Below are 13,299 nucleotides of genomic sequence, written 5' to 3'. Positions count from 1 at the left end.
ATTTCTAATTGGGCATTAGAACTGTAAACTACTAGATGGGTGTTGCTTTAAGTCAGTATGTTTGTGGTAATTCATTACGTAGCAATAGAAAACTGGTTTTGGGTGTGTTTTTTATCAATCCCCAATCTCACATCTGGGGAGGTAGTCACTTTATACACTCTAATTCACATCCAGTATATATTTAAATTGGATCACTACTATTATTCTGCCTCTTGTTCTCTTTATTTACTGTATTACCAACATCTTTCCATGCAGCACTTACATGTTTTTCACAAGACAAATTTCTAAAAGTGGAATTGCTTTGTCAAAGGGCATGCTACTTGAGTATTTGTCACGGATTGAACTGTGTCCCCCAAAATATCTGTCAACTTGGCTAGGCCATGATTCCCAGTATTGTGTGATTGGCCACGATTTTGCCATCTGATGTGATTTTCCTATGTGTTGTGAATCCTATCTCTATGATGTTGATGAGATGGGATTAACAGCAGTTATGTTAATGAGTAGGACTCACTCTACAAGATTAGATTGTGTCTTAAACCAATCTCTTTTGAGATATAAAAGAGAGAAGCAAGCAGAGAGACATGGGGACCTCATACCACTAAGAAAGCAGTGCTGGGAGCAGAGTGCATCCTTTGGACCTGAGGTTCCTGTGCTAAGAAGCTCTTTGACTGGGGAAGATTGATAACAAGGACCTTCCCCTAAAGCCGACAGAGGAAAAGCCTTCCCCTGGAGCTGGCACCCTGAATTTGGGCTTCTAGCCGCCTAGACTGTGAAAGAATAAATTTATCTTTGTCAAAGTCATCCACTTGTGGTATTTCTGTTACTGCAGCATTAAGTGACTAAGACAGTATTACACTTTGCTTTTGTACCTGTATGCTATTTCAGCTTGCTTTTGTGTACCTTTTTTATGTTAGTGTTGTATACTTTGGTTAACTGTTTTTCAATTTACCGTTTTACTTCTAAAAAGAGCTCCCTGCTCTTAATCTCAGGAGTAAAATTGCATGTCTAGATACCTGCAAAAAGAAATTTAAGAACAGTCAAACATCCAAGGACTTTTTGTTTCAATTATCCATTTTTGAAATCTAACTAGATTGCATTCAGTTATCAAATAGGATTAAATGGCTAATAAAATGTAACTAAAACCATTCAGTATTTTTAAGATGTTGAATTAACTCTCAAACATGTTCATCCTTCCGTGGGAATATAAAGTGGTCCTTTTTAGAGGAAACCCAAAACCAAAACCAAACCCACTGCCGTGGAGTCGATTCCGACTAATAGTGACACTATAGGACAGAGTAGAACTGCCCAGTAGAGTTTCCAAGGAGCACCTGGCAGATTCAAAATGCCAACCTCTTAGTTAAGAGCCGTAGCACTTAACCACTACACCACCAGGGTTTCCTTTTTAGAGGAAGGCCCTTTTAAAGATGAAGTCTGAAGAGAACCAAACCTACTTCTGCCTGAGTGAAAAGTATTTATGATTCCTGTCTGTATCTGGTAAAATTTTCTTCAACATTTGCCCTGAATGTAACATTTTTTAAAACTTAAATCCATTCTGCAAGTATTTATTAGTGTGGCTGTGTCTTAATTGGAAACCCTGGTGGCGTAGTGCTTAAGTGCAGTTTGAATCCACCTGGTGCTCCTTGGAAACCGTATGGGGCAGTTCTACTCTGTCCTATAGGGTCACTATGAGTCAGAATCAACTTGACAGCAAGGGGTGGTGTCCTAATCAGTGTTAATTTTTATTTTATAATTGTTAGAAATGCACATTTTGGGGTTCCACCCTAGACCCACTAATTCAGAAACCCTGGGAATGGGGCTCAGCAATCTGTGTTTAACAAGCACCACTCTACCCCAATCCCTGTGACTTTAAGGCATGATAAAGTTCTAAACTTATTCTTTCTACTTTTTCCTTCTAAACTGATGAAAAAAGAAAGTGATACAGGTGTGAAATGTGGTGCCCACAGGGCTATTCATTATAGTATTATTTAATAGCAAAATATTGGAAATGTAAATATCCATCAGAAGGGGAGCAGTTAAGTAAATCATTGTATATCCCTACAAAGGAATAGTATTGTTCACATGAATGAGGCGGCTCTTGTGTACTAAGAAAGGTATTCAAGATATGTTGGTAAGTGAAAAAAAGAAGGTGGTATTTTACCATGCTATGCAAAAAAGACAAGCCTTTAAAAAGAATATCTGCCGTATTTACTGATGTGTGCATACACTGTCTCTGAAAGGGTACACAAGAAACTGGCAATGTGGCTGCTTATAGAGAGGGAAGCTGAAGACAGAGTCAGAAATGACTAATTTCTCATTATATACCCTGTTATACCTTGTGACTTCAGTATCATGGAAATGTATTACTACTCAAAAATTAATTAAATTAAAAGTTTAAACTATCTTTTCCTATTAAAAGAAAAAGAAAAATGATAGAATTAGAAATGTCAATTTTTCATCACTCTGTTCTTCAGAGTATTGTTAGCTCTGTCCATGTAAAGTACTATATGAACATAATTTTTATAAAGTATAGAAGAAAAAAAGTATAGCAGCCTACATATCTTTGGGAAATATTTATAAGCAGTATAAAGAAGAAGTAAATTCCTGTTACTATATTTTTAGGAGAGCATTTCTAATTATATTTACAAAAAAAAAAAAAAATCAGCTTAATCTTTACCCTAGTGCTTGAGGGAAGACAAATCTTTTCCTTCACACAAAATGAGAAAGCACTTATTCTGGTGGGCACTGGATTTGGAGGCAGCAGAAATATTAGTTTCCTAAATCTTCCTGATTTATTCTTTAGACTTTCTCCAAACCACTGTATAGTAACATTTCACTGCATAACCTCTGGACATTTTTTCATTATGTATATGCATTACCTATTTAAAATTTTTTTTACAAATAAAAAGATACAAGTTCATTTTCTCTACAGACTCAAGTTAGCTTCCCAAGGTGTACAAACTGAGGGCACGCATGCTCCAAAAAACCTGTAGAAACATCATCTCAACTAATTAATAAAGCGCCCCCAGGTCTTTTCATGTCATCTGCATATTAGAATTATGAGGTATGAGACCCATTTTACAAACGCAGTAAGAAATCCAGAATTGCTGGCTATCACAGGGTCTGTGGGCAGGAGAGCAACAACAGAACCCCTGATTTTCTGGCTCCAATGCCACTGCTATTTTCATTATACCCGGCTGTCTAGACATGTTGGTGAGGGTTGAACTAATTCTCTGGTCAGACTACCTGGGTTCCAATCCTGTTCTGTTGGACTCTGATATACTCATAAGAAAAGACCTCCAAGATGTACTAAGTGGAAAAGGCAAGGTGGTACATGTTTTACCGTGTGCAAAGAAAAAGAGAAAACTTTTTAAAAGGATATATGTTTTATTTATTATTATGAATAAGCTATTTCTTGCCTATTGCTTCCCTATCTGTAAAATGTGGGTGGTAGGATTACATTCATTAAATACATTAAATACTGTAGGTATTAGAACAGAGCTTGGCACACTGCAGTGCCATTTTATTTGGATTCTCAGTCCAAATAATTCCTTGCCTTAATCATATTCTAAAATACCTTTTAAAAATCATTTTCAACTGGCACAGGCAAGATGAAAATGTGGCAAACCACAGCAAACTGTAAGTTTAGTTAAAGCTGTTTTAAGTTAGGCCCAATAGCAGCGTGATTAGCCAGTACTGAAGAATGCTTGGTGAATCACTATCATGTATACCAAAGGACACTACTGTTGATACTTTTACTAATAACTACCCCCCCCTTTTTTAATTTAAAAGGGATCATACACACGCAAAATTACAATGTATTTTTAACGGTTTGCCATTCTAAATGGTATGAGCAAGTTTAAGGAAAATCTTAAGCAAAATACCTTAGATTATGACCCCAAAACACATTTAAAGTCACAACAGTGTTACTGTTATCATTTAACTCTCAAGTTAGTAAAAGGCGTACTGTATCTGCTGTAAAGTGGGGGAAAAAAATGCCTTATGATTATGCTCATAAACTTTAGAATCCTGGAGAAGGGATTTTTGTTGTTGTTGTTGTTAAATAACACTTGCTTCAGTCTTCAACTAAAACTGACCCTCACTCTAAGCCACGTGTAGTTTTCTGCCTCCCCCTCGGCCCTTCCTTCCGCAGTCAGTCAGAGAAAAGAAGAAACTGACCTCAAGCTGGGGGCGTGTCAGGGGCGGGCCGGGGCGACCTCAGCACCCCAGAGACCCGAGCCGGCTGGCCGGAGCCACCCTCTGTCCTCGGCGAAACCGGCCCGACCCACAGGTGTCCGATGCTGGACTAGGCCCGGCAGCGCTGTGCCGGGAGCGGGGGAAGAACGGCCTTCCCGGGAAGAACGGCCCTGCGCCTGCCTCGCTGCCCGGGAACCGGCTTCCTCAGGACCCGCTTTCCGTCCTGCTCCGGGCTCCGCCCCCGGCCCTGACCTGGAGCAGAAATGTGAGCTGAGGGAGAGCCCGGTGTTTGCCCCTAACGCGTAGTATCATAGCTCCGATGGCCTCAAAGATACTGATTCTTAAGCACAAGAATTGAGATTCCCCCGAAATAGTCTAGGCCAGTATCACAACATTTAATAAATTACTTTTGCAGGTATCTAAACATTTAATGATGAAGCCTTGGTGGTGCAGTGGTTAAGAGCTATGGCTGCTAACCAGTTAGAATCCACCAGTCGCTCCTTGGAAACCCTATGGGGCAGTTCTACTCTGTCCTATGTAGGGGTCGCTATGAGTCAGTGGTGTGCAGTAGGTTACTTGGATAAAAACTAAGGACTTAAGTATAATTTTGCTGTTCCTTACACAAAACCCATTGCCGTGGAGTCAATTCCGACTCATAACGACCCTATAGGACACAGTAGAACTGCCCTATAGGGTTTCTAAGGCTGTAAATCTGTATGGAAGCAGACTGCTACGTCTTTCTCCCACAGAGTGTCTGCTGAGTTCCAACTGCCGACCTTTGGGACCACTGCACCGCCAGGGCTCCTTTGCTGTTCTTTGGGTGCTCCTTAAAAAAGCACTTTCATTAAGGTATTTATTATAAAAGGTATACTCTTATCTGCTATCAGGGGGCTTGGAAGAAACTCTCCTACGTTCTGGGATAGCTTTGAAGTCACACACTTCATTTTCCTTTCCTTCTCCCTAGACATAATAATGACATTTGGCTACCATTATTTGTGTTTCTGGAACACCTTTGGATCACTTTGTTACTTTATATTTACATCAGCCTGCCTAAACCTGCTGCTAAGGGTTAGAACTAGCTTTCAGCAGCCAAAGCAATAAGGCTGAAGTACTAGGAAAAGGTGAGATTTGAATCAGGAACCGTGGTTTTTACAAATTCCTGTGGAAATGTTTGTTGGTCATCTCCAAAAATTCCAAGGTGCTCAACATGATGCTAGAAATAAACACAACTACATATATATGAAAATTATTGCTTAAATAATATATTTATATATATATGTATATATATATGTATGTATATAAAATCCAAAACATTTGCTGTCAAGTAGATTCCTACTCATGGGTACCCCATGTGTTTGAGAGTAGAACTGTGTTCTGTAGGGTTTTCAATGGCTGATTTCTCAGAGAAGATCATCAGGCCTTTCTTCTGAGGTGCCTCTGGGTGGACTAATACCTTCAACTTTTCTCTTAGCCTCTGAGGGCATTAATTATTCGTACCACCCAGGCACTGTGCTTTAATTGTAGCAGGTCCATATTTTCAAACCAAATAATTCAACTGAAAGCATACATATCTCCAATTATTATAACTTTAGGGTTGTATAAAAGTACTTAAGTTTGCAATGTCATTTCAATGAATTGTACATATGTCACAAAGTGACCCACTCTTATTTTACTAAACTGAAATTATCTTTGAAACTTTAACCTCTTACCAATATCCACTTTCATTTTGACTTTTCATTTCTTTCTTACCTTAGGTGTTATATACAATTCTGGATTCTGGGTAAAACTTGCAAGTATTCAACTTTCAGTCTGTCTTTAGTTTTTGCTTTCTTCCCTCGCATCGCTAAGTAACCATTTGTTTACATTCTCAAAAATTTGCCATACCTTTTAAAATATTTATGTGCCCCGTATTATTTCCAGCAGTGTACGAACCTAAACCATTTGAGGCACACCCTGCTAAAGAGGGTGTGGGAAAAAAAAAAGGTCTAGTATAGCATCCTAATCCTAATCTGAAATAAGATGGTGTGCAGTTAAAATTACTGGGATATACAAATATGGCTGATTGTGGGAATCTTTGTTGTTTTAGTTCCAAAGAGAATAGTCACTAGTGGGTATTTCCAAGGAAATAAAGAGACCAGAGCTACTTGCGTTGTCCTATTGCTAGTAATTGATTTTCAATGATACTTCTTATGTCTTTTATTGCAAACAAGGACAAAGATTAAAATAATTTTATTCCACATGTATGTGACTGGGTAAGTACACTAGGAAGATGCAATGTGAAAAAAGAATTTGTGAAAGAAGCCAGAAATATAGATATTATAGAAAAAAGGCTTTTGTGGATAGAAAAGATTAGCTATATATATTCCTTGGGAAACTATTTGGTCTAGTTTCTTTTATTAAAACTCAAAGTTAAATGAAAATGAGAAGGCTAGAAACTCTCTAATGAAGAAATAGAGAAACCTGGTTTTAGAAAGTTAAATCTACAAGGAGTGGTAAAACAAGAATATACATGAAGGCTATTCCAGAAGATTTCTTTTGTTTAAAAAGAAAAAAAAAAAAAAGACATTTGGATTATGAGAAGTCACTAAAAGCAACGATTAGAAGAACCATATTCTACAATGAACTAAGCACCATACAAGTTTGCCCTTAACTGCTTCCCAATTGTTTTATGTATTAGTTTTCCTCTTCCAATTTGATGGTGGGTTCCTCTTCAGAATATTTGTTTTGCTTGATCCACAGTGCTTCATTTAGCACTGGACACACAGTAGGTTCTCAAACACCCGTTAATAGGCTGGTTGGAGAAGTTGGGCAGTGATGTTCTACACCTGGAAGATGACACATAATGATCCAGTAATTAACTCATTAAAAATAAAAGGTTCTTTCCTCAGAGGAGCATTTCCCAGGACCTGACCTGATAGCCAATCTCATCCTTGATTTATGCCAAAATGCAGTTACAATCAATAGGACAACAGAAAATGACAGTATTTATTTAAAATGTCATTTTTGAGAAGCAGTGATTTTATAACAAGTGTCGAGGATAAAAATCTGGGTGGATAAGCTTGTCGATGCTTTAGACTTTAGTCTCTACGTGAGATCATGTGGAAAGACTGAATCTGAAAGATTCTTTTTAGATCTCTCATGCTTGCAATCAAATGCAGTGGGGGGAAAAAAATGCACAACGAGGGTACTGACACAAAGTTTAATGTGAAAAACCGGACATCTGGAGTACCAAGGCGGGAGTGGTAGATGCGGGACACTGGCTTCGATGAACTCAGCTGGCTTTGAATGAAACGAGCCAAAAGGACAGAGCGCCCAGAGCAGATTCATCGCGCACACTGCCTCCGACTTTAAGCCCTTGTGGGTCCTCGGTCGGGGAAGGTTGCCCTCGATCCTTTTGCAGCCCAGAGTGGCGCGGAGGACAGCGGCGGGGAGGAGCCGAGCCAGGGCGGGGATGCGACCAGCGGAGGAAGCGGTTCCTGGTGTTTGCCCGGGAACTGCGAGGGGACAAGGCTGAGGACGGGGGGCGGATGGCAGAGTGAGGGGATACCTCAATCTCGATACTGCCTTTGCGGTTAAGCCAGCAAGGACAGAGGGAAGATCCTGGACGTCTTCTCCTGGCCACCTCGTCACCCTAGCCCGGGCTGGAGGTAAAAGTAGTTCATACAAAAGGGGAATTCGCTTCTGTCTTTGGGAATCCCAGGGACTGTCGTTAAACCTCCACTAACCTAGAAACCACGGATCTCGCGTCCCCGCCCTCCACCAGCTCGCTCTCGTCATCGCCGTGAGCGAGAAGAGCATGCGCGAAAAGCTGTGTGCCATTCAGCGGGCTAAGCGCTCCTCGTCCACGGTCCCCAAGAAGTGGGGGAAGGGACGGTAATTGAACCGGTGCCTGGTGGAGGTGGCGCGGGGTAAACTGGGAAGTGCTGGCGTGTGCTGGCTCCGCCCCTTTCCCGAGGGTGGGGGAGAACCGTATATAAGTGCAGCAGTCTCCCTGAACGTTCTTTTTCGCAACGGGTTTGCCGCCAGGACACAGGTAGGTGCAGGGGGTAACTTCCGCGGGCCGGGCCTCCTTCGGCGGGCTGCGGCCCTCTCGTGCCTTATTATCTTCCACTTAGCAACTTTGTGAGGTTCTTCCTCCGAATTTTGGGTTGTAAATGGACGGGAGAGCTCGAGGCCTGGCGCTTTTTTCTGGAGATCTCATCGCCTCGTGCTTGAGTTGAGGCCTGCTTTGGGCACCGTGGCCGACGCGTGCGATCTAGTCACACCTTCGCGCCTGCCCCAGTATTCTCCATTAGTATCTGGCCACTTAATTCCCTAAACAGGATTTCTTCTGTCGAGGTAATTTAGCCGAGGTGAGGTTGTATTTAGACGAGACCCAGCTTCGTAGCGCTGGCGCCTAGGTCTTAAGGCTGTGAGGCCGCCGCGAGGGGCTGAGGGCGGCGGCGATCCGCTCCTCCCCACGCACATGCCTGGCGAGGCGGGGACCTTGAGAGCCGCGGCCACCGAGCCGGACGAACAGGAGAGGCTTGGGAGGCTGGTTGGGCTGCTTCGGTGCCCAGCGTCGCGGCGCGGCGTCCAACCCACCCCAGGCGACACCAGTTGCGTGCGCGGAAAGATGGCCGCTCCCCGGCCCTGCTGCAGGGAGCTCAAAATGGAGGACGCGGTGGCCCGGAGAGCGGGCGGGTGAGTCACCCACACAAAGGAAAGGGGCCTTTTGCCGCCGCTTCCTGTGACCCTGCGGTGTACTGGTCGGTCTCCTGGCACCTGGATTTCTTCTCTCGGCATTTGGAGTACGGCTTTTTTACGTTGAGGGGGAGGGATTTTTGTGCTGTGGAGTTTGACCACGTTTGGTGGGTGGAGACTTGATAGAGACCGGATTGGCACGGAAAGTAATTCTCCTTGGAATTTGACCTTTGAGTTTGCATGGTGTTTCATTCTTCAGTTTTTCAGTTGCTTTAAAGTTTTATTTTTTGAACTTAGGTGTTGGTGAAAACTATCGCAAAGTCTAAGCCAAAATGGGAAAGGAAAAGACCCACATCAACATCGTCGTCATTGGACACGTAGATTCAGGCAAGTCCACCACTACTGGTCACCTGATCTACAAATGCGGTGGGATCGACAAAAGAACCATCGAAAAATTTGAGAAGGAAGCTGCTGAGGTATGTGCAGTGACACAAGGAAAGCATAATTAAGCTAAATCTGACACCAAGTAAAATAAATGGCCGTGGCTTTCTTTAAAAAAAAAAAAAATGGACCTACTATATTTAAGTGCTGTACATTGGGTAGAATCACAAGTTCGTTGTTGCTTAATGACTTGGCTGTAATGTTACCACTTCCAAATGGGATCAAGAAATTTCAAACTGGAGTTTATCTTGTTTTGGTTACCAAATCATTCTTAATCATTACAGATGGGAAAGGGCTCCTTCAAGTATGCCTGGGTCTTGGATAAACTGAAAGCTGAACGTGAGCGAGGCATCACCATTGATATCTCCCTGTGGAAATTTGAGACCAGCAAGTACTATGTGACCATCATTGATGCCCCAGGACACAGAGACTTCATCAAAAACATGATTACAGGAACATCACAGGTTTGTAGGTTTAATAAGTCAAGCATTAACTGGGAAGAAACCCCGGGGAGTTCCTGGCTGGGTTTGATTAGTGATTTAATTAGTACTGAATGCCCAGAAACAGTGCTCTACAATCACTTCACAGTAAGCTTCATCCTTGTGTGTTAATTTTGAAGAACGTTGAATCAAGTACTGCTTCTTCTTTCAAAGGCTGACTGTGCTGTCCTGATTGTTGCTGCTGGTGTTGGTGAATTTGAAGCTGGTATCTCCAAGAATGGGCAGACCCGTGAGCATGCCCTTCTGGCTTACACACTGGGTGTGAAACAACTAATTGTTGGTGTTAACAAAATGGATTCCACTGAGCCACCCTACAGTCAGAAGAGATACGAGGAAATCGTTAAGGAAGTCAGCACCTATATTAAGAAAATTGGCTACAACCCTGACACAGTAGCATTTGTGCCAATTTCTGGTTGGAATGGTGACAACATGCTGGAGCCAAGTGCTAACGTAAGTGACTTTTGAGACAGTGCTGAACTTTGGAAGTGGCAGTTTGATGTAGTAATAATTGGCCGTCTGTTGTAGATGCCTTGGTTCAAGGGATGGAAAGTCACCCGTAAGGATGGCAATGCCAGTGGAACTACACTGCTTGAAGCTCTGGATTGCATCCTGCCACCAACTCGTCCAACTGACAAGCCCCTGCGTCTGCCTCTCCAGGATGTGTACAAAATTGGTGGTAAGTTGAATATTAGTATATCAAGATGTGACTTTTGGGTGAAACACATTTACACTTTCTGAAAGGTATTTGATACTATACTATAAATATTTTAGGTATTGGTACTGTCCCTGTCGGCAGAGTGGAGACTGGTGTTCTCAAGCCTGGCATGGTGGTCACCTTTGCTCCAGTCAACGTCACCACTGAAGTAAAGTCTGTTGAAATGCACCACGAAGCTTTGAGCGAAGCTCTCCCTGGGGACAATGTAGGCTTCAATGTCAAGAATGTCTCTGTCAAAGATGTTCGTCGTGGCAATGTAGCTGGTGACAGCAAAAATGACCCACCAATGGAAGCAGCTGGTTTCACTGCTCAGGTAACATTTTTAAAAACGTTGCATATTCTTACTTGCTGCAGAAACCTGTTTTGGGGACTCATTAAATGCAAAACATTATTTCAAGGTGATCATCCTGAACCACCCAGGCCAAATCAGTGCTGGCTACGCACCTGTGCTGGATTGTCACACTGCTCACATTGCTTGCAAGTTCGCTGAGCTCAAAGAGAAGATTGATCGCCGTTCTGGTAAGAAGCTAGAAGATGGCCCAAAATTCTTGAAGTCTGGTGATGCTGCCATCGTTGACATGGTTCCTGGCAAGCCCATGTGTGTTGAGAGCTTCTCTGACTATCCTCCTCTGGGTAAGGATGATGATTAAGTACAATTAGAAATTGGACAAATCATGAAAAATCCTGTTTCTGTGAACCAAGCATTTCTCACGATATTGTTTTTTACAGGTCGTTTTGCTGTTCGTGATATGAGACAGACAGTTGCTGTGGGTGTCATCAAGGCAGTGGACAAAAAGGCAGCTGGAGCTGGCAAGGTCACCAAGTCTGCTCAGAAAGCTCAGAAGGCTAAATGAATGTTACCCATAACACCTGCCACCCCAGTCTTAATCAGTGGTGGAAGAACGGTCTCAGAACTGTTTGTCTCAATTGGCCATTTAAGTTTAATAGTAAAAGACTGGTTAATAATAACAATGCATCGTAAAAGCTTCAGAAGGAAAGGAATGTTTTTGTGGACCATTTGTTTCCTTTTTTGTGTGACAGTTTTAAGTTATTAGTTTTTAAAATCAGTACTTTTTAAATGGAAACAACTTGACCAAAAATCTGTCACAGAATTTTGAGACCCATTAAAACAAAGTTTAATGAGAAACCCGTGTCTTTTTTGGTCAGCACTGAAACTTTTTGATTCTGGTGTTTGCTGAAACATGCAGGGTTAACTGAAGTGCAGCAATTCAGTGGTTTTTCGCATTTCTAACGGGGGGGAGGGGTCCTTAAGGACTTGGTGGAAAGGCCACCTGGAGTAGGGTTGGTTGGTTACAATGATTATTTTAGGAAAGAAAAGCAGAAGTATTAATGTTTATATATAAGCTGCCTTGTAAGAAGGCTAAGTTCTGTATTACATAAAGAATTTAGTTTTGTGTAGTATTACTGAGTTTGTTATCTCATTGATTTCCCATTTTTTCAAATGTGCATTCTTAACATAAATAAGCAGTAGTTAGAATCTAAAATGAGATTTAAGTATTGAGTGCACGGCTTCTAAGACAATTGTATCTAGGTTCTGGGAAAAATAAAGATGAAAGATAATAGAAGTTGAATGTTGTCATTTCAACCCCACTTAAACATAAGGATTAAAGAGCAGGGTGGGCTGATTGGTAGTGACTGGAGATTAAATTCTAAATTTGAAGAGGTATAGTGCCCTAACCGAAGGGAATTTGGGATGGGATAGATAATATTGATTACCCCAAGTTCTACCAAGTACTTTTTGAAAACTTTGCATTGGAACCACAGGTACAAAGCACAGTATCCCCCCCAAGGAAAGGCACTGATTAAAAATGGAAAGTAGGTAAATTTGAGAATATGTGATTTGGCCCTTGTACCTCAGGCTAATTTGGGAATTAGGGGAACTTGGATGTTATGGGCTGATTAGGACTTTGTTACCAACAAGTAAACTGGTAATGTAGGCCAGTTTAGGTAATTTGTTAACTGGAGTGTCAGTGACATTTAAAGTCATTGTTCTTTGATAGTTGCTAACCCTGTTCCGATAATACACATTTAAGTATTTCCAGTGGAATTTTGTTAGCCAGCTGAAATAGTTTGGTAAAGTTGTACAGACTGGAATATAAATGAAATTGAGGGAATTTTAAAAAACAAGGCTTTATGACATAGCATTCATGTTTTGTCAATTCAGAGGTACTTAGGATACAAAGATCATAAAATTGTGTTGTAAATTAAGGTGATCATGTAGTTGAAACAGCTAGCAGTAAATGTTAGATAAAAACTTGGAACTGGGAGCAGCTAGGAATACATAGCAAGGTGTATGTAAGTTTTTAAGAGACTGACCTGATTTGTGAACCTCACAAAAAAAACCTGAACTGGGTGAAAAACAGTGCTACCCAAGGCATCAATGGGTATTACATGAGCCTGACCATAAACTGCAACTCCATGAGCTAATTTGCATGGATACTGTTACTTTTTCTTGGTAGGGGGAAAGGTATTAAGATGTCATCAAGTTGCTCCTTGACTCCCAGTGACCCCATGTGCAATGAAATGCTGACTGGGTCTGAACCATCCCCTTACCTCTTAACCACTACATCACCAGGGCTCCAGATCCTAAGTGGTAACGTATAAAATTTGGGACACAGCTGTAGGACTTAATTGTATTGTCCCAAGTGGTAACTTCGGTGAAGGGTAAGCCAACACAACTTGTCCAAGGCAAGAGAGAAAAACATTGTCTCTCTCCCCGCCCCAACTAGTGAATTTCTACCACCA

The 13,299-nt window shown here is 41.7% G+C and overlaps 1 protein-coding gene and 1 long non-coding RNA gene across 2 annotated transcripts; both read left to right on the top strand.

Annotated features, from left to right (window-relative positions):
• Nucleotides 1-4,376: 4,376 nt before the first annotated feature.
• On the top strand, nucleotides 4,377-6,027 carry LOC126082748 (uncharacterized). Its single transcript, XR_007518634.1, has 3 exons — nucleotides 4,377-4,459; nucleotides 4,944-5,043; nucleotides 5,949-6,027. It is a non-coding gene; the product is annotated as an uncharacterized LOC126082748 (long non-coding RNA).
• Nucleotides 6,028-9,174: 3,147 nt separating this feature from the next.
• EEF1A1 (eukaryotic translation elongation factor 1 alpha 1) lies at nucleotides 9,175-13,221 on the top strand. The gene is made up of 7 exons (XM_049895571.1): nucleotides 9,175-9,353; nucleotides 9,603-9,782; nucleotides 9,972-10,268; nucleotides 10,344-10,494; nucleotides 10,590-10,846; nucleotides 10,932-11,166; nucleotides 11,263-13,221. Exons 1-7 carry the CDS (start codon nucleotides 9,210-9,212, stop codon nucleotides 11,385-11,387), a joined length of 1,389 nt encoding a protein of 462 aa, XP_049751528.1. The 5' UTR covers nucleotides 9,175-9,209; the 3' UTR covers nucleotides 11,388-13,221.
• Nucleotides 13,222-13,299: the final 78 nt, after the last annotated feature.

Source organism: Elephas maximus, chromosome 1 (genome assembly GCF_024166365.1).
Source record: "Elephas maximus indicus isolate mEleMax1 chromosome 1, mEleMax1 primary haplotype, whole genome shotgun sequence".
In the NCBI taxonomy this organism is placed as follows: Eukaryota; Metazoa; Chordata; class Mammalia; order Proboscidea; family Elephantidae; genus Elephas; species Elephas maximus.
The sequence above is the reverse complement of the archived record's forward strand: the minus strand, read 5'-3'. Positions and strand labels throughout refer to the sequence as shown.

What these genes read in the sequence shown, in the direction of transcription:
- EEF1A1 (XM_049895571.1), top strand. Translation starts at nt 9,210, where the DNA reads ATGGGAAAGGAAAAGACCCACATCAACATCGTCGTCATTGGACACGTA. An exon ending in GGATGTGTACAAAATTGGTG is followed by an intron (nt 10,495 to 10,589) that starts GTAAGTTGAATA and finishes TAAATATTTTAG; the next exon opens with GTATTGGTACTGTCCCTGTC. An exon ending in CTCTGACTATCCTCCTCTGG is followed by an intron (nt 11,167 to 11,262) that starts GTAAGGATGATG and finishes TGTTTTTTACAG; the next exon opens with GTCGTTTTGCTGTTCGTGAT.